This window comes from Leptonotus elevatus, chromosome 4 (genome assembly GCF_054856555.1).
Source record: "Leptonotus elevatus isolate MCC_2025b chromosome 4, RoL_Lele_1.0, whole genome shotgun sequence".
NCBI lineage: Eukaryota > Metazoa > Chordata > Actinopteri > Syngnathiformes > Syngnathidae > Leptonotus > Leptonotus elevatus.
Genome location: NC_141242.1, coordinates 16,332,490 through 16,355,529, shown reverse-complemented (window position 1 = coordinate 16,355,529; position 23,040 = coordinate 16,332,490). Strand labels below are relative to the sequence as shown.

The window sequence follows — 23,040 nt, the reverse complement described above, 5'->3', positions numbered from 1 at the left end:
AAGTGGATTTTTTTTAAACTAATAGAAATAGTTAAAAATAATTTTTGACGTCTATAGCCGTCAATGGCAGTGAATGAGTCAATAGGGGTGTTAAAAAAATCTATTCGGCAATATATCGCAATATTACAGTGTGCAATTCTCGAATTTGTTCAATATGCTATAACTTCGCCCCTCCCAAAAGAAACTGTGAAGTGTGTGCAGGGTCCGCACACTCTACTATAAAAGGAAGATAAACGCCGATAGGTGCAGTTTAGGTGCAGTCAGAGTAAAACAGTCAGGGCTCTTTGTACTCATCTGGGCATTGGTAGAGCATGCATGATGTAGAAAAAGCTTTAACATTCCCTTTTTTAAATGGCACAATACACCTTTAAGCAAGAATGGGAATGAATTCCACCTGCAAAGTTTCAACAGTTATTGTCCTCAGTTCCAAAACGCAGATGTTCTTAATAGGAAACACTAACTAATGTTTTATTTTCAGTATCAAATCCAAACTTAAGTGATGATTTTTATTTAATTTAGTTACTTACAAAAATGCTATAAAACATGTTAGATTACCTACAGCACAATATGTGTGAATACCGAATACAAAGAACTTGTACTTTTTGAAATTGAACAAACTTTGGATAGCTCAGCAATTATTCAACATGCGGAAGAGTTCTGCTCAATTCTGGAGGAGGGCCAAACTAAGCTCCCGGGTTTGTTTCCCATTCTGTTGGATCTAAAATAGAACAGATAAAAACAGAATTAACAACAGTATACAGTGGAACAAAGTGTTAACTTAATTACAACAGTTGTAATAGTTCTCTCTCTGTTTAGGTCTATTTGACTGAAATATTTTACTTTTACTAGTTTCCTACTAAACAGAACATTATAAATGTGCTTTCCGCATACTTTACCTGCCATTCTTGTTCCTTCCCTCGTCTCAGCCGGAACGCCGATGCCAAATTCATTTTCAGCAGTGACTCTAAAGTAGTAGATCCCTCCCTCCTCCAGGTCAGCCACCTTGTAGGACAACCGATGGCATCTGTTTGTGATTCTTGTCCATCCTTTTCTGCTGATGTCCAGTATGTCAACAAGGTAGTTCTTAACAGAGGCTCCTCCCTCATTCTCAGGGATGTCCCAAGTAACTGTGGCAGAGTTCTTGGTAACATCTTTAACAGCTAAATGTGTTGGTGGACCAGGAGAATCCAGAACCCTCACACTTAGAGACAAAGAGGCATTCCCAACACCATTTTGCAATTTGACTATGTATTTGCCTGTATCATCACGAGTCACTTTTTCTACAGTAATGGAGGTGACAGAGCTGGTGGTGTTGATCAGTCCTCTGATTCTTAGATCCACGTCTGCTTTTTCCCAGGTCACACTTGGAACAGGCTTGCCAGTGAAAGGCACGGTAAGGGTGAAGGCACTTCCTTCCTTAACATGGAGAGTCTTCTTCATATCAGTGCTAATGTCAAACCTGGGTTCCTCTTCTCTCTCCACAGCCACATAAGGATCCGTTTCAGGACTGGCATCACTGATGCCTACCTTATTTATTGATCTAACAACAAACACGTATTCTGCCCCTGAGGTGAGCCCCGTTACTTTAAACTCAGTATTGTCTGTGTTATGAGTCCCAACAGCCCAAGCTTCTTCTGTGGATTTTCGGAATTCAACTTTGTACCCAGTGACTGGTGCTCCACCATCAAACAATGGCTTGTTCCATGAAAGAGTGATTGAGGACTTGGAAGAATCGAGAAGTGTAGGCTTTCCAGGAGGGGAAGGCAGAAATTTGGGGTCTTCTGCCATGGCAAGAGGACTTGGTAGACTGGGTTCACTTATTCCTGCAGCATTCTCGGCAAAAACCCGAAATTCATATTCACATTCTTCATGTAAGCCAGAAGCTTTGACTCGTAGGTCGTAGACAGCCTTCTTATTAACACGCAGCCAACGAATACCCTGCTTGTCGCGCTTCTCGATAATGTACCCGCTGATTCGGCTTCCGCCATCAGATACTGGTCTCTTCCAGCAGATAGTCATAGTCTCACTCGTCGTACTTGTGACCTCAACATCCGTTGGAGGAGATGGGATGGTGAAGGGGTCAACTGCCTTGATTGGATCACTTTCCAAAGTCTCCCCTTCACCATACTTGTTCACTGCCCTCACCCTAAAGAGGTATTCATTTCCTTTGAGCAGCTTGGTTATTTTGCAAGTAGTTGCCATCAAGTCACCATAAATAAGAGTCCAGGCTACACGGCTGGTTTCACACTTTTCAACAATGTAATGCATGATCTCTGCGCCGCCTGTCTCATGAGGGGGCCCCCATGATAAGGTGACTTTATCCGCTGAAATTCCAGACACTTCCAGGGGTCCAGCTGGAGGGCCAGGCCTATCCAAGACTCGACATGTAATTGCAGTAGATGTAGTACCCGCAGTACTCTGTAGCGTCAGAATGTACTGTCCAGAGTCTTTCCGAACGCTTTCCCGGACAAGCAGAGACGTATGCGTCTTTGTTGATGTCATCTCAATCCTACCCTTTGTGCCAATAGTTCTACCATTCTTAGACCACAACACTGTTGGGTTGGGGCGGCCAGAGACGTCAGCATCTATTCTTAGAAGTTCACCCACTTCAACAACCAAAACCTGTCTAAATTTGTCCTCTATGATAATTTTAGGTGGCTCCACATCATGCTGCACAGTGACAGGTCCTGTGGTCTCAGAGGGTGCGCTGAAGAGCTCAGCGGCATTCTTTGCAAGGACCCTGAAGTCATATTGTTCACCCTCTGTGAGGCCAGTTACCTCCCAAAAGGTGTTGAGTAAGTTGGTGAAGTTACACTTAAGCCAACAACTATCCGGAAGCTCCTTGCGCTCTACAATGAAAGTAGTTATTTTAGCCCCACCGTCGTATTGTGGTTTGTCCCATGAGAGGGAAACTGAAGAGTTTGTTATATTGGAAACGGTGAGGTTGCGTGGGGGATCACACTGGTCTCTTGCTGCAACAGGCTCAGAGGTATCACTGCAGGGGCCTACACCAACGATATTCTCAGCATAAACCCGAAACTCATATACAAGGCCTTCTTCAATACTTGTCACTTTGAATCTGTTCTCTGTCACTGGACCTCTGTTTAACTTTGTCCATAGAATACTACTTTGATCTTTGCATTCAATGTGATAGCCAATAATAGGGCTGCCACCATCACTGCTTGCAGGGCTCCATGTAATGACCATGATAGACTTTGAGGCACTCACAACACAGACATTGGTTGGGGGACTTGGAACCTTGAAAGGATATTGGGCAACAATAGGTTCAGACTCAGCAAAAGAGCTCTTCCCATAGCGATTCTCTGCAGCAACACGAAAGTGATATTCAGTGCCCTGTGTCAGACGGGATATTTTTATAGAGGTCCTGGCAACGGTGGCTGACACAGTTTGCCATATTGTGCTGCCTGTATCTCTCTTCTCAACAACATAATTAGATATTTGACACCCCCCACTATAATGCGGGGGCTGCCATATCAGAACCACAAAGTCAGCACTCACTTCTTCCACAGTGAGGTCACACGGAGGTCCAGGTTTTTCAAAAACATTAACATGGATTTCAGCAGACGTAGTTCCAGCGGAATTGGCAACGGTTACCTCATACAAGCCGACATCTATCTTTGTTGCATCTTTGATTATAACTTGAGATGACATATCAGATGTACACACATTTACCCTGCAGGTCTCTTTGAGTATGTTGCCGTCTTTCTTCCATGTTGCTGTTGGCTGTGGTACACCCTTAAATGGCACATCAATCCTTAAATCATTCCCTGCCTTCACACTGAATGTGCTGGACAGCAAATTAATAACAGGCTGAGAACTTGTGTCTTTTACAGTAACAGGTGTCAACAGGAGCTTTGGTTCACTCTTTCCCTTTTCATTCACAGCACTAACTCTGAAGAAATATTCCATTCCTTTTGTCAGTCCATTAATAACCGTTTCCAGTGATTTACTTTCAGAACAGGTTGTCCACTTGTCATGGCCCTTTGCTTGCATTTCTACAATATAACGTGTAATTTTGCTTCCTCCGTCATGATCTGGCTTTTCCCACGAGAGTTGTACACTGTCACCGGTGACATCACTCTGTGTGATTTTCCCAGGAGGAAGAGGCACTTCAGACATTTTAACTGGTTCTTTTGTTTCAGCTGCTTGTCCACTTCCATGCTCGTTTACAGCCAAGACCCGGAAGTAATAAAAACATCCCTCCTGGAGGTTGTCAATTTTACATGAGTTCCTTGTGCAGTTGCTACAGACACTTGTGAATACCTTTCTTGCCTCCTCTCTCTTTTCCACGACATAATGTGAGATCACTGCTCCTCCATCAATGAGAGGAGCCTCCCAGGAGATGAACACAGAATCTCTCTGTACATTTTTTACTTGCAGGTTTGTTGGTGCACTGGGAGTATCCAACACTCGAACATTGATGAATGCTGATTTTGAGCCCATGCAGTTAGTAGCAGTCAATAAATACTTCCCAGTGTCATTTCTGTTTATATTTTCAATCAGCAACAATGTGTAGGAGCCTGTCACCTCTATTTGTGCACGCTCACTGAGAGGACTACCTTCCTTTGACCAATGGACTTCAGGTTCTGGCTTTCCTCGGATGGCGACATGGAGACTTAATGTTGAACAGGCTCGAACATTAACTAGCTTTCTCAAAGCTGAGTCCAACTCAACTTCAGGATGCTCTAATTTCTCAGCTGCAACCACAGACCCTGGTAAGTCCACAGGCTCACCAACTCCATTGGCATTTGTTGCATGTACCCGAAAGTTGTACTCTGCATTTTCTCTCAGACCTTTTATGGTGTCTTTTGTATCTTCTGTGTGTGGTGTGCATGTGATCCACTCGTCATCTGCTGCTTCTTTCATCTCAACAACAAATCCAGTAATGGGGGCTCCACCATCATAGATAGGCTTGGACCAGGATAGAGAGACAGTACTGCATGAATGGTCTGTCACTTTTAAGTTGGTAGGGGGACCAGGAGGGTATGATGCATCATACACTTTAATATAATCACTTGCCTCACTGGGTGCACCAACACCAGCAGTATTCTCTGCTGATACTCTAAACTGATAATAATGTCCCTCGGTGAGTCCTGTGCATCTGAAGCGCAAGTCATTCAGTCTTCTCTTGTTGCATTTAGTCCACCTAACACCGTCTTTATCACGTTTCTCCAGGATGTAGCCATCTATCTCAGAGCCCCCGTCCGTCTCAGGTCTTTCCCACGTCAACATTACAGAGTCTCCAGTCACAGCACTGGCTATTGGGGTTGAAGGCGCACTGGGTGTTTTAAAAGGGTTTTGTGCAATGAATGGTTCCGATTCCAGAAATTCCCCTACACCAAATTTGTTCACAGCACAAACACGGAATATGTATTCTCTCCCGGGTGTCAGCTTTGTGACTTTGTAACTGACAGATTCAACATGGGGGTCAACCCCTGTCCATGTTACACGGCTTGTCTCCCTTTTTTCAACAATGTAGTGTGAAACACTGGCACCACCATCATTTAAAGTGGGGTTCCATTGAAGATTACATTTTTCAGCACTTACAGCTTTCACCCTCAAAGGTCCGTCTGGGGAACCGGGTCTATCCAGTACCTTCACATTAACTGGCATAGATGTTGTTCCATCAATGTTAGTGAGACTGAGGACAAAACGTCCCCCGTCCACTCGTGTACAGTCCCTGACAATCAGTGTTGTATGAGTGAGGGTGTTTTTTATATCCGTCCTAGGTGTGGCTTTGTTGATTTCTTTACCATCCTTCATCCATCTTACATCAGGAAGCGGCTTTCCAAAGTAATCAGCTTCAATTGTAAATGTTTCGCCAGCCTGAACAACAATTGGACTCTTGAGCTTGGGGTCCATGAAGGCAGAGGGTCCTTCAATTACATCTTCGGCAAAAATGGTTATACTTTCAGAGGGTTTGCTCCAAACGCCTGCACCATTTTTGGCTGTTACTCTGAACTCATAACTTTGGCCTCCCGTCAGACCTGTAACTGTGAACTGATTTTCAATAACATTTGTGAAGTTTGCTTTCATCCATCGGCCATCTGGAAGCTCTTTCTTTTCAACAACATAGCCTGTTATGGAGCTGCCACCATCATTGGCAGGTTTTGCCCACTGGAGTGTGATATTCTCTTTTGTAATAACAACCGCTTCAGGTTTACCAGGTGGATCACAGGGATCTCTCGCCACATAACAGTCAGAAATCTTGCTTGATGGACTGAGTCCAGCAATATTTTCAGCAAAGACTCTGAATTCATATTCAATGCCTTCTTCCAGTCCAGTTGTTTTGAATCGGGGGTCAGGTATGGCAAATTTGTTCAGCTTGGTCCATAATATGCTGTTTTTCTCCTTTCGTTCCAGGTGATAGCCAGTGACAGCGCTACCTCCATCGCTGCTTGGGGTTTCCCATTCAACTAACATGCTGTATTTTGACACTGTGGACACAAAAGGTGTCCCAGTAGCCATAGGCACGCTAAAAGGGTACTGTGCAAGTACAACCGAAGATGTGATGGCTGCACTCTTTCCATACCTATTTTCTGCAAACACTCTGAATTGATACTCATTGCCAGCCTTTAGTTTAGTGACTTTGATTGCAGTTCGCACTGTTGTTGCTGATACTGTTTGCCACTCCATGTTAGTAATGTCACGTTTCTCCACAACATAGTTGTCAAGCTGACAGCCTCCTGTGTATTCGGGTGGCTCCCAGGAAATGGACACATAGTCCGAACTGACCTCATCAATTCTCAAAGGCCCTATGGGTGGGTCAGGCTTTTCAAGAACCACCACTGTGATTTCTCCTGTATAGTTTCCAGAATTGTTGCTTGCTGTGATAGAATATTGGCCAACGTGCTCTCTGGTAGCGTGTCTGATATGAAAAACTGTCATTGGTGATGTGGTTGAGATCTCCAGCCTGGATGTCTCTTTGACAGTCTGTCCATCTTTTTTCCATTCTATCTTTGGGGCTGGATTCCCCAGCACTGGTATGTCTACTTTCAAATCTTCACCATTTTTCACCGTGAATGTGGTAAAAGTCAGTTGAAGGGTTGGTTTTAAAGCCTTTTCCTTTGCTGCATCAGTAGCAGACTGGTCTATAGGGTTTTGTGTGCTCCTTTCAACATATCCTGCAATCTGTCCTATAGAAACACATAGCAAATAAATAAAACATTGTGTAAGACGTAAGGCCTATTTTATTCATTTCACACAGTGATTGGATGATATCTTGAGTTTGTAATTATATTTTAAAAGCACTGTTATAAATGCATATTTATAATGAAAACTTTATGATGACTATATGTGTGCTTTGCATACCTTCAACAATGGCAGAGGTGGATGGCTCAGGATCAGTATCACGTGTCAGATTAAGGAGATGAGCTGTATTGTTTCTTTCATTTCCTGTCTACAAAATAGATACAGTTGTCAGTGAAATTAGATTAATGCACCAATGCGTTAATTCTCACATGATCCCATGGAAAACGTATTTCTTTAACATACTAATGGTATTAAAAAAAAAAATAGATATACTGTATGCATACATTGTAGTCTAACTTAACATATAATGACAGATTTAACAACATACAACAATTATTATGAATCCCAATGAACCAAAAATTAAGCAGTGCCCAATGTACAAAATGTCATCATATTTTCTGCGCAAGTTTAAGAAAAAAAACTTACTTGTTTGTCTGTTCCTCCCTCCATCCTTGTTTATGTCCTTATACTAAGCAAAAACAAAAGAAATTCAACTCAATGCTGTTTGAGATATGTAAAATGAAGCTGTGCTCCGAAGCAGCCAAACACGCACAACTCAACTCCAGCAGTTACTGCCTGCTTTATCTCCAAAAGCATGCAGTTACTCAAGCTTCTAAAATAGCCAAATGACCGATTGGCCAGCTGCTGCATCTTCTAAAGTTAGTTGAGCCTGTGTGGGTTACAAAACAGCAGAGTCATTCTACCAGTGATATTTGAGTCCACGTTTCATAAACTGTATAGGGCACAAAAAAATGTGCCAAAGTGTTTTTCTAAAGCTGAAAGATTTTAAATACATTGTTTTTGTTAACATGATATATGAGTGAATACTATATTTTTTTAGAGTGACATACTATTTTTATTTAATCACTTTAATGAGTACATGGCCATTTTCACATGTCCGTATTGACCAACATAACATTTGCATCTAAAATATCACCAAAGTGATTAAAGATTTATTATTTCCACTAATAAGTGTGTCACTGATTCCATAAAATACATTTCTTAAAAATAAAAACGTTATTTTTTGGGTAAAATTTGTATTATTTATGTGGGTCCCTTTAATTTACCACCCTGTCACACTTACTAGTTGTGTCTATAAATTACTGACTGTGGCTGTAGTGACATCACTAAGAGAAAGTGATATAATTTGAACCTCTGGAGAAGCCAGGAAGAAAGAAGTTCTGACGTTCTTTTTTTTTTCTTTTTGTTGTTGTTGTTGTTTTTTCATGTTAGATAAGATCCATCAAGCTCAACCCAACCACCTGTCACACAATATTTATAAGGAACAATACGCCAAAGTCAAGATTCAATTCATATCTCGATTTCTGACCTATTGTTCGTTACACTTGACAAACGCAATCTTGCTTCCGCGACAGCAACATCTATTCTCATACTTTTATTTTGCCATCTCAACCCGGAAATGTAAGCAACAACGTAGAACAATTAACGGAACAAGTAAAACGAACTAAGGTATATGAAAAGCGATTTGTTTAATCATACCTGACAATGCTGTTTAAAAAAAAAAATATATATATATATATATATTTATATATATAATATTAAAACATTTGTTTACTTTATGGTATCGTGCTGATGATGGGAACTAATCGAGATTTCCCAGCCGGAAGAGTGTGAAAGTAGCTTTTATTGTGTCATCTCAGACCGGAAATATGAATACCAACGAAGAAGAACTAACGGAACTATTCAGGAAATAACCGAAAGTCAGTCAACATTAGTAAAACGTGCAGAAGCGATCGTATGGATGAGAACAAAGCTTAAATCTAGGACCGACCATGCCAGTCCAGTTTGTCTATGGGAACAAGGACTTTATCAAAGATGTGCGCGTCAACACCAATAACATATCCGTGTTGGCATGTGAATCAAGGTTTGATTCAGCCATCCAAGATGGATGGACGGACAGGATGGAGAGGGGGGTCCTTCGGTACCATTTGGGGGACTTACAAACACGCATTCTGCCTGGCCCGTGTGGCTTTGTGGCCCAGTTAAATGTCAAGAGAGGAATGGAGAGAAGAAAGCCGCAGGAGATCCTCAGTATTCAGCAGAATTTCAACACCAAGCAGTTTAATTTTAACAAAGTCAATCCAGATGAGATCATATTTGAGATGATTAAGGAGTCCGAGGAAGAGCATGAAATTGCCCATCAACCATATAAGACAGTTGTGTTGGTCAACGTCAGTCCTCTGGAGTTTGGACACTGTCTTTTTGTTCCAGATCCAGCACGCTGCTTTCCCCAGCTCCTCACAAAGCTTGCCATTCAAGCTGGTATCGAATCGGTGCTGCTCAGCTCCGATCCAGCCTTTCGTGTAGGCTTCAACAGTCTAGGAGCGTTTGCATCTGTTAATCATTTACACCTCCATGGATATTACCTGAAACACCAGCTCAATATTGAATCGATGCCTGTTCGGCCACTTCTTCCTGAAAAGGGATTTTACGCTTTAGTGGGATTTCCTGCAGGTTTTCTGTTCTACACAGAATCCGAGGCAGTGAAGGATGTTGCAAGTGCCATCTCTCATGCCACTGACTTCCTAGTGGAGGCCAATGTCGCTCACAACCTCTTCATGACCAGAGGATGTCCGCCTTGTGAAGAGGATGACAAGTTATTAAGAAGAGGCGTACGCATCGCCGTGTGGCCCAGAGTAGCTTGTTTCGGTACCAAAGAGGAGTCGGCTCTCAACGTTGCTTTATGCGAGCTTGCTGGACATCTACCGTTTAAGAACAAGACGGACTATGAGCTCGCTACTGAATCGCATGTGATAGAAACCATTCAGCATTATCTTCTTTTGCACGACGAATTTCTTCAATTGGAAAAGCAGCTGACTCAACATTTAATGATGCTGTAGAGTTTGGACAAGGCATGTCAAGTAATGTTCAGTGCTTATGATATTACTAAATGACATAAATCTACACATTGCCAAGAGTGTGTGCGCAGTTATTTTTATTTTTAAAAGAGATTAGATATGATGTGCTGCCAACAATTTGACAAAATACTGATTTTTAAAAAACATTAGTTTTTATTTCCACACAGTGGTAATTTATGTTCATGGGCCAGATAGATAGACTAGATGTATTTTATAAGTGGTTATAATATGTGATTCGCGGGATAATATGCGTGGGGACCTCATTTTGTATTATGGACAAATATATATTGAAAAACATGGCCGCTTTTGTTTAGCATCATCCCAATAGAGCTTATCATGTGCCTGAATGGCATCGCTAAGGTGGTGTGATCCAAGCCAACTCAAGTGATTAGTGCAGCGATGTGTGTTTTCATCTGATGACAAGCTTGTTTTTTTTCCCCCATCAGCATCCAATGCTGCTTTGTCAAAAAGGGTGATTTTCATAATGGATACAAAATCATGGGAGTAAGAATTTAATCAAAATGTTGTCGTCACACTGTATACTACAGATTCAATTCATGTCTGGTTCTAATTTGTTTGTCATCACAAGGGTATTAAAAGAACAGCCAAGAGGGAAAGTGTAATGATGACCATAGCGACCATGGAGCGTAATGCAACATGTTTTTTTGTTGAGTTTTTCTGGATGCAAAAAAACAACCCTGATCCGGCTAAATTGTGAATATATCAGCATCAATAATCCAGTGTATACCACAGTCAGCTGTTTTAGTCTGAATCTCCCACTATGGTAAGTATTATTATTATTTTTAGTTCTTTAAGTTTTTCTGTACAGTGAGAAACTTTTTTGCCTTTTACTTGTATTACAGGTAAGAAGAGTGTGACACATGAAGCCTACTTGCTTTCTGCTTCCATATGGATTATCAAAAGGTAAGTTTTACCTTAATGTGCTTTTATTTAGGTTTCAACTAGGGGAAAATCCAGCTGTTTCTTCTAATAGTTTGACTCAGGAAGGGATTACAGTATTCAAACACCATTTCCATTTGCTTCCTATGAAAGGGACAAAAAAATGATGGTTAAATAAAAAAAAAATGGTATACACTTAAATCTACACTATATGGTCCTTAAAGCGTTTTACAAAGGCTACCATTCACACACATATTTGTACACTATTGGGAGGCTGCTGCTATGCAAGGCCCTGCCAGGTCCACCGGGAGAAAATTGGGTTCAGTATCTTGCTCATTTATCAATGAAGGCATGGTCACAAGGTATTGGAGCCACCTCAATTGGTACTTCGAAATTTGTGAACAATCTTGTTTGCTGGACATGACCCTAAACAGCATAAGAGGTGTCGTAAATATTAGGGGTGGGAATCTTTGAATGTCTCACGATTCGATTCCGATTTTTGGTTGTGCGATTCGATTCAGAATCGATTTTCGATTAGGAATGATTTTTTTATTCAAAATGATATGATTGACAATGATTTTTGCTTCAATTTATAGATGTGCAAGGAGTTGTAATCTACTCCAGTCTGACTCGCTAATGCTAATTAGCGTGCTACTCGTGGCACTTTTATCACTCAAAAGAACGGCTCCACACTGCAAAAAAAACAACTTTTATTGGAATAACTTGATTGTGACTTTTTCCTTCTACTCTCTAAAGTGGCTACAACTTAACAGTGTATTAGACTGCGTGGAACCACACTGCCCCTCAGTGGCCATATCGGGTACAACATGAACAGCGCTCCAAATAAAGGCACACACAGACAAAGGCAAGACCGTATAAAATAATTTAAATAAAATCGATTTTGAGACATTTAAAATTGATTCTGAATCGTACTAAATGAGGATCACGATTCTTATGAGAATTGATTTTTGGGCACACCCCTAGTAAATAGATTAGATGGGCAACGATTGCTGCTCGTCTCTCTTTACAGGCAAGTGCACCCTCTCAACATGTTTTACTTGTATTATTATTTTTTTTAACTACATGTGATATTTATTACATTTAAATACATATGTTTGTTCCCACATCTTTCACCACAACTCTTGTGCTGCTCAGGTAAGCAGCAAAATCATTTTAGTCTTTACTCCCGAAACTTCAGAGCTGTGATGCAGACGCGTGTTGCTCATTGTGAATCATTTTCGATACTTTTAACACAATCAAATTAGTGCTGAAAATTTAAAACTGGCTTTGTAAAATGGATGGTCAGTTCCAGGATTACACTCACTCCTTGACTTTTGCCGTTTGTCAGTGGACACCTGTGTTCACCTTGAACCCGGCGCTGTAATGGTTGACTGAGTCAAACCTGTCAAGCACCTTTCTCATGTCTTGTGGGAAACACGTTATTTACAGTGAATGCTTCACAAGGTCTGACTTCTCAAGTCATGAGAACAACCCCCGATCCCTACATGAAATCTCCATGACATCACGTGTATACACACACACCCCCACACACCCCCACACACACACACATCATCACACCCATCGCACTGTGATGTTGTGGGAGGAGTTAACAAGAATATACACCCATGTGATGTTTATATGTTTGTGTTTTCTATTGCAAGCTTTATTATGTTTTCCCAAAATTGCAACTATTGTTTCCTAATATACACCTACAATCGTATATTTTGAATAATTTTTTACTCTCAACTATACACAATACCTGTTTTTAAATCTGAAAAAAACTTATTAGGAAGTAAAATAATCTCCCTTTTGATACCTGAAAGGTGTATTTACTAAGTACACCAATGAAGTCCTCGCTTACTTACCAACCACTGCATGTTCGGTTTCCAGCCAGTGTCAAAGGACCGTCACGGTGGGAGTGTCCTCTCATCTTTGCTCACCTTCACTTGTGCTTGGCTTTCAGTTTGTCAGGAACTAGAAAAGACCACATCTCAATTGAATGATTGGACTCTTGAGCATATATTAGGCAGATCAGGCAAAAAAAAGAAAGAAAAGAAGCTAAACCTCCAGAATGGGCTGCATTCAAAGCTTCAGGGAATTCTGTGATCGTCCGAAAAATACAAATGTTCGTTTTAGTCTTCCGGCTGTGTGTATAGTGTGGCAAACGGCCATGATTATCTTGTTTGGGGTTTTTATTCGTTACGACGAGGAGTCTAATCCACACTGGATAGAGCATAGGAAAGAGTTCAATATATCAAGTGACATTGAGAATGACTTCTACTTCAGGTATCCAAGTAAGTGACTTTAATCTGGCTTTTGTCTCGACTCGTATCCAATCAGTGTCAGTGTGTCACCTTTTTAATGAACTAATTCAAAATGGCTTCCATACTGGAAGTATCAATTTGACAATTTTCAAATTTAAAAAAGCAGACTGAAATGGAATCAAATGCAATTGCTGACATCCACGGGTGATCATTTCTCTTGAGATTAGCATTGTCACCCATCTTTTCCAGTTTCAGTGTATTTCAGGAGTTTGAATCACAACTGCCCACAAAAGTGTCAAGGGACTGTTTTTGTTACTCTTGTGATAATTGAGGCAAATTTGAATATTTCAGCTGGATGCATTTGAACACTTTTTACACTATGCTGTTTGTCACAATTTCTCCTAATGTTTCACAGTGACGACATATTGTGCCAGCAGATGTGGGCTCGTGTTTTTTGTAAATGACACCGGCCGGGTGATGCTGGTATCCACAAGAGAGCAATTACCAGGATTTGTTAGCCAGTTCTGCCTTTAAAAGATAATAATGATCACTGGGGTTTTTTGGTGGACACTTTCAGAGCAGTATTCATTTAGTATGCTTGTTTATGTCATTGTTAGCAATGTTTTTTAAAGCATTGCTGCATCATATCTTTTTTTTTTTCTTTAAAAAAAATACTGTACTTGGTACAAAATTTTATTTTGATTTGAAAATAACTACACTCTATAAAGAGAATTGTTTAACCAATTTAAGATTACAAATTGAATTGTTGACCAACTTAATAAAATGGCTTCAATTGATAACACATGGTCAAATGAAGTTAGTCCAAAGTGAATATATTAGATTTAATTAATTATGAGTTAATTAAACTTAATATATTCACTTTGGATTAATTTAATTCAAGTGAATATATTAAATCTAATGAACTCATAAACTTAATATATTCACTTTGGATTAATTTAATTAAATCGTGTGTTACCAATTGAAGCAATTTTATTGAATTCAATTTTGTAATCTTAAATTTAGGCACACATTTCATTACTTTATTAAAAAAAATTTTTTTTTTACCAAGCTCCCGTATGAATGTAAATATATGTAAGGTGACTTTTAAGACATTTATTATTTTAAGTGCAAACTTCTAAGACTTTTCAGTCTGTGCAAATTCCCAAACAATTATTCTCATAGAAAAAAATCTTTGAAAGTCATCTGTAGTTACAGGGTGAAACAACTGCAGCTCTAAAAGCTTTATCAACTGTACGGACTCAGTAAGTCATATAATGTAAAAATAAGTTACCCATTATTGTGTCTGTCAAGGCTTTCAGGATGTCCATGTGATGATCTTTGTGGGCTTTGGCTTCCTGATGACGTTTCTCAAGCGCTACAGTTTTGGCGCCGTGGGTTTCAATTTCCTCATCGCAGCGTTTGGCCTCCAGTGGGCGCTGCTCATGCAGGGCTGGTTCCACTCCCTGGATTACACTGATGGAAAGATCAAAATCGGCGTTGAAAAGTACGTTTGACTAGTCCGACTTCCTCTTCAACCTACTTAATACTGGATTATACAGTCATTTAAAACATGATGTTTTTTTTATAGAATCACTTGTATATATTTTTGAGTTTCCACCAATTACGCTTCCACATAAAGAAAACAAACGATGCTACAGAAGCCAGTCTAACTTGCCTGTACAATACATAAACATGAGATTTAATCATGTTTCTTACTGTGGTTATCTGGTTACAAAAATGATGATGCTTATTAGGGGTGGGAATCTTTGAATGTCTCAGAATTCGATTCGATTCAGAATCGATTTTCGATTAAGAAAGATTTTTGCTTCAAAATGATTTGATTGACAATGATTTTTGCTTCAATCTATAGATGTGCAAGGAGTTGTAATGATCTACTCCAGTCTGACTCGCTAAAGCTAATTAGCACGCTACTCGCGGCACTTTTATCACTCAAAAGAACGGCTCCACGCTGCAAAAAAAACCATTTTTATTGGAATAACTTGATCGTGACTTTTTCCTTCTACTCTCTAATGTGGCTACAATTTAACAGTGTATTAGACCGCGTGGAACCACACTGCCCCTAAGTGGCCAAATCGGGTACAACATGAACAGCGCTCCAAATAAAGGCACACACAGACAAACGCAAGACAGTATAAAACAATTTAAATCAAATCGATTTTGAATCATACTAAATGAGAATCGCAATTCTTATGAGAATCGATTTTTTGGGCACACCCCTAATGCTTATATTATAAATACATATTATGCTATAGTATTTTGTCTTGTTATTGGGTTTTTTTTCTAGAAAACTGCTCAATACTGTATTTCTTTACATATAGTGACTCGTAAATGTTTTGTTTTTCTTTTCAAGTTTAATTAATGCAGATTTCTGTGTGGCGGGCTGCTTGATTGCTTACGGAGCCGTGCTTGGTAAAGTTAGTCCAGTGCAGCTGCTGGTCTTGACTCTGTTTGGCATCACATTGTTTGCTGTGGAGGAATACATCATCCTCAGTGTCATACACGTAAGTACGAGGACTCGTGTAAAAAGGTTTTGTTTTCTCATTACTGTTTGGAATATGAAGTCTATTTTAAGCAATAGCCAAGCGAATAGTGGAGGGGGTTCAGGGTTTGAATCTCTGCTCCGACTTTCCTGGAGTTGCTCGTGTAGGTTTTCTCTCACATTCTGAAAATATACAAATTGTGATTTTGGTGGCAGTCAATTCTTGAAATGAGACAATCCAAGTATACAGTGACAAATTTGAATTCCTGTGGAGTATGTACATGTAGCGGGCGGCATGGCTCAGTGGTAGAGTCGTGGGTCTGATCCCGGGCCCTTGTGACTATGTTGAAGTAGCTCTTGAGCAAGATTCTGAACCCCCAGTTGCTCCTGATGCTGTGTCATCGGTAGGTGGATGAGGAGTCAGCGTGAAGCACTTTGAGAGTTCCTTGTAGGTGGAAAGCGTTATATAAGTGAAAGCCCAGTTGCTTGTGTATTGAATATTGTAAATGTTTGGGCATTTATACTGCCTTACAGTTTGCTAGTGTTTTACAACCAGACTTTGTGTGTTTGATTTATTGGAATGTCAACTTTCTAAATCTGGGATATAAAGTAGTCCAAGTTTAACAGGTCAAATGAACTGCTTTGTAACCGAGTACCGCTCGTTGAACCCGAAGGCTCGAGATGCAGGAGGCTCCATGGTGATCCACACATTCGGCGCTTATTACGGCCTCGCCATCTCGTGGATGCTCTATCGACCCAACCTGGACCAGAGCAGTCGTCTGCAGTGCTCAGTCTACCACTCCGATGTCTTTGCTATGATAGGTAGGCTGGCGACGCCAAAAGCTGCATGACTACATTGTGCACATTGACGCGGTTATCTGCCTTCTTTCCAATATTCAATGGGTAGGAACTCTCTTCCTATGGATGTTCTGGCCCAGTTTCAATTCCGCTATCGCCGACCACGGGGACGGGCAGCACCGAGCTGCCATTAACACCTACCTGGCCTTGGCTTCAACGGTGCTCACCACTGTGGCTTTCTCAAGTCTCTTCCAGAAGCACGGCAAACTCGACATGGTAAAAGTCACTGATACGCTTGCTGAGAATCGACTATAGTTCTGTGTCGTGTACGCGCACGGCACGGACACATTTTGTTTCTTCTTCTGCCCAGGTTCACATTCAAAACTCCACTTTGGCTGGGGGTGTTGCAGTGGGAACTGCAGCAGAATTCATGCTGATGCCATACGGGTCTCTGATAGTTGGCTTCTGCTGCGGTGTCATCTCCACATTGGGTTATATTTTCCTCACGGTATTCTGCACATGTACTGTAGTTTTGATCTGGATATGCATTGTGATGTTGGCCGAGGTGGTTCACCAATTGTATGCTTCTATCCTTTGTGGGGAACAGTATGGAAGTCCCATTTATGTTCCAGTACATAGCAATGTGTATGAAGTTATTGTTTATTTGTCTTTATCATGTGTCATTATAAACACTTCTGTTTTGTTTAAGCTAATTTGTGAAAAGCAAAGTTTTAAAATTGCCCAAGTACAGTAATTCAAATTTTGCAAATTATTTTTAATTTAGAAATGATGTTATGCTTGATATAATTTATGGAAGCATGGAAGGAGAACCAAGTGCAGATTGGGTCTATTTTGATTCACCATGTTGATAATGGTACAATCAAATCAAAATGGCGTCCAGTCTGACTTGATTGCTAACAAACAATTGGACCCAAAAAACTAAAACATTGACAGAGGTCTGAGTCCGAGACTGCAGTCGCTGAGCTTCACTAATCCATTCCTACATTACACTTCCTTTACAGCCATTTATGGAGAAGCACCTGAAGATTCAGGACACGTGTGGAATCCACAACCTCCACGCCATGCCTGGGCTTATAGGTGGCATCGTGGGCGCTATAACTGCTGCAGCTGCATCCGACTCGGTGTATGGTAAAGAAGGGTGAGAAGCATGTCAGGATCATGGAGTTTTCGATGAAATGAGGCCACACTGAATGTTTTTTATTTTATTTTATTTTATTATATGAAAGGCTGATTAACACCTTTGACTTTGAGGGCGATTTTGAAGCGATGACACCCACAAGGCAGGGTGGTCACCAGGCCGCAGGCATTTGTGTCGCTGTCTGCTTCGGTGTCGGTGGAGGCATCATGGTTGGTAAGCAACATATACTGACCGAAAGTCCTTTAATACTTTTGGTGCAGTTGTATGATGTCTTTGTAATCTTTACAGGTTTTATTTTAAGATTACCCATCTGGGGGGACCCGGCGGATGATAACTGTTTCGATGATGAACCCTACTGGGAGGTTGGCAACTACACCAGTCAAAGTCATGAGTGTTTTTCACAAATCACAATATGTTTGACTGATTTTAGTATAGTGTGACCAAGAGTCAGTGATGGTGTTATGGCTACACAAGTGTTGACACTAGTTGTTAACTCATTCACTGCCATTGAAGGCTATTTCTATTAGTTAAAAAAAAAAATCCACTTTTGTTAACAAGAGTATGAAAACCTAGAAGAAAAAAAATACATTGTACATCTAGAACAGATATCAAATTTATGATTAATCGGGAGTTAACTATTGAAGTCATGCGATTAATTACAATTAAACATTTTAATCGCCTGAAGCGATTAAAAAAAAAGAAAATATTATTAAAAATTAGGAGCGTCAGGCGAATACATTTGTTTAAATCGTAATTAATTGCATGACTTCACGAGTTAACTCACGATTAATCACAAATTGTATATTTGTTCTAAAAGTACAATTAAAAAAAATAGGTTTTCATACTCTTGTTGACAAAGGGGTAAAAAAAAAAGTTAAACTAATAAAACAAATTAAAATGAATATTTGATGTCTATAATCGTCAATGGCAGTGAATGAGTTAATGTGCAGTTAGGATTGTGTCACAGTCATATCAGTTATACGTCACTTGGAATCTAGTATGTATAGGCAGTGTAAAAAAGAAGACAATCTGATGCATGCATTAAATTGGATTAGACACTTCGACCTCCAGAGTTAATCCATCCTAAAGATGTGTTACCTCCAAGTGTGTCAAAAATAGAACATGCCTCCTAAAACTTTACATTTAAAGTTAGCAATTATATTTGTCTACTGAAATATAGTAGTTGTTGTTTAGAGAAAAGGTAGTGAAAAATTAAAATGAAAATCAGACAAATTAAAATGGTTTTGGAATAGTAGTTTTAAAGAAGAATACATTTAACATGTAATAGTGTAAATAAGAACCAGCACAAATCACAGCAAGCAGCTTGATTATGCTCTGAATGACCCACACTAAGACCATCGTGTACACTACAGTGTTGTATATTTTTTTCAACTTTCCGGGCTGAAAACAAAGTTGACGTACTACTACTTTCTACCCCTGAATGATGTTGTTGAAATTGTCTGCAGGTGCCCGATGACGAGGAGAGTATTCCACCAGTCTTGCAGTACAACAATCACATGCTCAACAAAGACGTGTAAGCGTTTTACTTTGTAGGCCAACAGTGTTCAGGCCAAATATACTCAAAGTATACTGTACTGTATTCATATTCCAACAAATAATTATACCACATACCATTGTTAGTTCAGAGAATATCACAATTGTGTAACATTGTGCATCTTCAGTTTCCTATTTCTGTTTGGGAGACAAGAGAAGAAGAGTGAGTCCAGTTAGTTTGGTCAGTTTTCCACGTGATATGAAAAGCAGTGCTTGAGAAAAACATTTGGCCGCACAGCCTCAGCCCACTTATAAATGCGGGAAGTAACATCAGTGGAAAATTCCATGGTTCTAAAACGCCATAACAGAAACCTTTAACCCATATTTAACCACCTGTCCAGTAAAAATAAACACTGTACTGACAACAGTGCAACTCACAATAGCAGTAAATGCAGGACCAAAATAATGGATATACATTATATAACTGAGATTCAAATGAGATGACGTTAAGTATGGCTGTTTTAAAATTTGCTTAAATGTTATATACAAGCATCCCAAGTGGAATATTGCATTTTTGAAAGATTATTTTTTTTTTTTAATACCCAATGATACGCTAAGGTTTAACAATTAAAAACACACAAACAGTAAGAAAGCTGTTAGCATATTTCAAGTGAGGTGCTGTTGTTGCTTTTTTTATCCTCTTGGTGGCAGCACTGGTTCACTAAATGCATGCCTCCAAGACGGGCGAAACCACACGCACACACACACACACACATGCTATGTTGTTGGCGATGCTATGCATGCTCACGCTAGTATGTTTTGTGCTTGTGTTGAGCATTTTTATTTTTTTTACTGCATCGTACACACATGCACTGACACGTACACAAGTGACCTTGGAGATGCAACGTTTACTGTGTAAATTACATCATTCAATGAGACATATATCATTTAATTTATTTAATTTTATACTTTATGAGGACCATTAAGTGGAATCTTGTGTGTTGTTTAATTATGTATTTATTTATTTCTAGAACGGAGTCAAATTTCACCTTGGAGCAGAACTGACCCAACGTCTGGAATATGAGGGTTTGCTGTCCTGGTTGGCACATTTTTATAATCCTGCAGTTCATTCCATATTTTTCAACACTCCAAAAAAGATGTGTCCATCCAGTGCGTATATTGACGTAAAATCGAAATTTACGTCAAGTAAAAAAAAATGGAAGCAAGCACAAAGGTGGGAATATCAGTCATATTGTCAAGTTGATTTCCACAATGTCAATTCACAAATGAATTATGAAACAAGACATGATGAGGTTATTGTAAATTCCTTGCTGAGCGCATGTTGATTTGTTGTTGTTGAGAATGATAGATTTCCATCTGCAATTTGTTGTGTATGCCGAATAAAATGTGATGAAATGCAAAATTGAAATAGATCATTGAAACTCTTTCTGCATTGCTCTCTTGTGGTCATTGGTGGGTCGGATGCATGAAAACTGCCACACTCATGATTTTAAATAGGGTTGTTCTATACCACTTTTTTTCACAGACCAATACCAATATGAGTACTCAACTCCTGCATAGTCACCGATACCAATACCAAGTAGTGATAACACGAGTACTTCTGATATATAAAATTTCCCTCCCAAAACCCACTGACATAATTCTAAAGAAAGACTTATCCCAAGAAATCATTTTCCCTTAAAATTGCATGAAATTATTGGCAACTTTCTGTTTACTGTCTCCAGTATCCGCAGCTGTCATGAGTACCTTGAATATGGTCAGATATTGGCCGATACCGATACCTGGTATCGAAACTCGTCCATCCCTAATTTTAAAACACATCATCATCAGGTTAAAAGTATAAGGGAAAAGGGCCAAAATAACATTTACTCTTGCACACACAGGTTATTTGATGAGATTTTTGGTGTTTGTGTGTGTCCGCCTGTCATCTGGTGAAATGAGGGGTTCTGTTGTGTGTGAGAGGTAAATACTATTTTTTGGCCTATATGTTCCTGTTTGCTGTGTGCTCATGGTATGTAAATAAAATATTTGCTGATCGTGTCAGAGATGTAGGCCTGTTAAATATAAACATATTTATATACCTATATGAACTAGTTTACTGTAATTTATTATTTATTTAGGACAGTGAAAGTCTCTCTGACTGTGTCAGTGAAGACTATTGATAATTTTGTAAATGCCCCAGAAAGCTCTTTTGTCCTGCTTTGAGCTTTCAATGAGTAGACAAGGTGTGCCCACTCACTAGATGTTGTCACAAACAAATGCCCTTCCAAAAAATAAGTCCATTATACATAAAAAAAAGAGTGGCACTTCCTTGAGTTAAAGGATCTCCAGCAAGTGCTTTCCCCAGGGGTCGGACAGACTGTAAAGAAAGCCCCTTCCCCCCTTTACTGACCAAACATGCACTTGCCTTTTCATCATGACCTCAGTTCAAAGGGCAGGAAGTGATAAAGGTCAAGGTCAGTGTTTCATTACTTCGACCTGACCAGTGGTGACCAACCTACTGAAAGCGGGCATTTCTGTAATTCTTAGTGCCATGTTTCCCGCAGATAAAAAGCAGCAAGGAGTTTATTTCTGCATCCAGTATTAATGAAACCCGTCGACTCGACTCGTCTCGCTTTTTTTTTTTTTTTTTGCCTTTAAGAACTTGTTTGAGTAAAGAAGGTAATGATGCCACAAGTGCTCCAATTAAAGGAGATGTGGACCTGCCGGGAGAAACGGTTCCCACATTGCTCTATTGATAGCACCCAGTACACACACACACACACACACACACACACACACACACACACACACACACACACACCCACACACACACACACACACACACACACACACACACACACACACACACACACACACACACACACTGGACGCTTTTCATTGGACGACAGTTCCCGCTCCAACTTGACTCATGTTTATTCTCCATCTACTTAAAGGACAAACGCAGAACTAATTCAAGGCGTTGTTTACATGATCGCTAGCTTCCTTAAAGGTGCAGGCGCACCAGGCCTCGTGAGACTCAAGTTGAGCGTCTTTTGGGCTCAAACGACCACGACTTGAGCGTGATGCGAACCTAAGGTGAGAATGAAAACAATGAGGAGGCAAATGGGGCATTGAAATGTGGTAGTTGGGGGGGGGGGGTGGCAGAGAGCATAGAACAACGCCTCACTTTCATTGCTGACTGCCTGTCATCCATGCTCTATCATGATGTTTGATTGACAGCTGGGTGGGGAGCACGGTTAATGAGGGGGTGGGAAAGTGGGTGCAGAACAAGGCCTCCAGAATGGAAAGTGCACAAAACATACTTCCAAACTAGGAGCCACACAGACGCTCATTAATGATAAAGAAGACTCCAGTACAAGTGTGTTTAAACTGCATGCCAGCAATAGTGTTTGCAGGTTGAGATTAGTTTGTAATCCTTTCCACATGGCAATAAAATGTACAGAAAGGCAGAAATACGTCGTGGGAGGGCGCGTTCGCAGCAAAAGTAGTTCTGTGAAACGTCGGAGGTGTGCGGTTCAACATCTGAGAGTTTTCCCTCAGAAAATAATGGAAGTACAATGCTACCTGGATTGACCAGTTTAAGAAAAATAGCGTCCATGCGTGTTTTGGTTACTCTGGTTGTATTAAAGCAAGCTTATAATAGCTCTCGGGACCTTTCAGTCTGAGACACCACGGCATACTTGCTTCTGCCTGTAGGAGGCGGAGCTGTGACATAGCGTTAAAGTTAAAAGTTCAAGATGTTGAAAGGCA

The 23,040-nt window shown here is 40.1% G+C and overlaps 3 protein-coding genes across 4 annotated transcripts; 2 read left to right on the top strand and 1 right to left on the bottom strand.

Moving 5' to 3' along the window:
* Positions 1-520: 520 nt before the first annotated feature.
* On the bottom strand, positions 521-7,838 carry LOC147175850 (titin-like). Its single transcript, XM_086074589.1, has 4 exons — positions 7,699-7,838; positions 7,333-7,420; positions 897-7,157; positions 521-718 (listed from the first exon to the last, which is right to left on the bottom strand). Exons 1-4 carry the CDS (start codon positions 7,720-7,722, stop codon positions 684-686), a joined length of 6,408 nt encoding a protein of 2,135 aa, XP_085930715.1. The 5' UTR covers positions 7,723-7,838; the 3' UTR covers positions 521-683.
* A 1,112-nt stretch (positions 7,839-8,950) lies between these two features.
* gdpgp1 (GDP-D-glucose phosphorylase 1) lies at positions 8,951-10,869 on the top strand. The gene is made up of 2 exons (XM_086074595.1): positions 8,951-10,154; positions 10,741-10,869. Exon 1 carries the CDS (start codon positions 9,066-9,068, stop codon positions 10,131-10,133), a length of 1,068 nt encoding a protein of 355 aa, XP_085930721.1. The 5' UTR covers positions 8,951-9,065; the 3' UTR covers positions 10,134-10,154; positions 10,741-10,869.
* rhcgb (Rh family C glycoprotein b) lies at positions 10,802-20,711 on the top strand. Of its 2 annotated transcripts, XM_086074591.1 has the most exons (12): positions 10,802-10,935; positions 11,015-11,075; positions 14,627-14,819; positions 15,687-15,837; positions 16,490-16,637; positions 16,723-16,889; positions 16,984-17,121; positions 17,636-17,772; positions 17,861-17,985; positions 18,061-18,134; positions 19,239-19,306; positions 20,298-20,711. In XM_086074591.1, exons 2-12 carry the CDS (start codon positions 11,033-11,035, stop codon positions 20,329-20,331), a joined length of 1,278 nt encoding a protein of 425 aa, XP_085930717.1. In that variant the 5' UTR covers positions 10,802-10,935; positions 11,015-11,032; the 3' UTR covers positions 20,332-20,711. The 2 variants fall into 2 exon arrangements, with proteins under 2 accessions (XP_085930717.1, XP_085930716.1); XM_086074590.1 differs by lacking the exons at positions 10,802-10,935; positions 11,015-11,075 and adding an exon at positions 12,958-13,345.
* Positions 20,712-23,040: the final 2,329 nt, after the last annotated feature.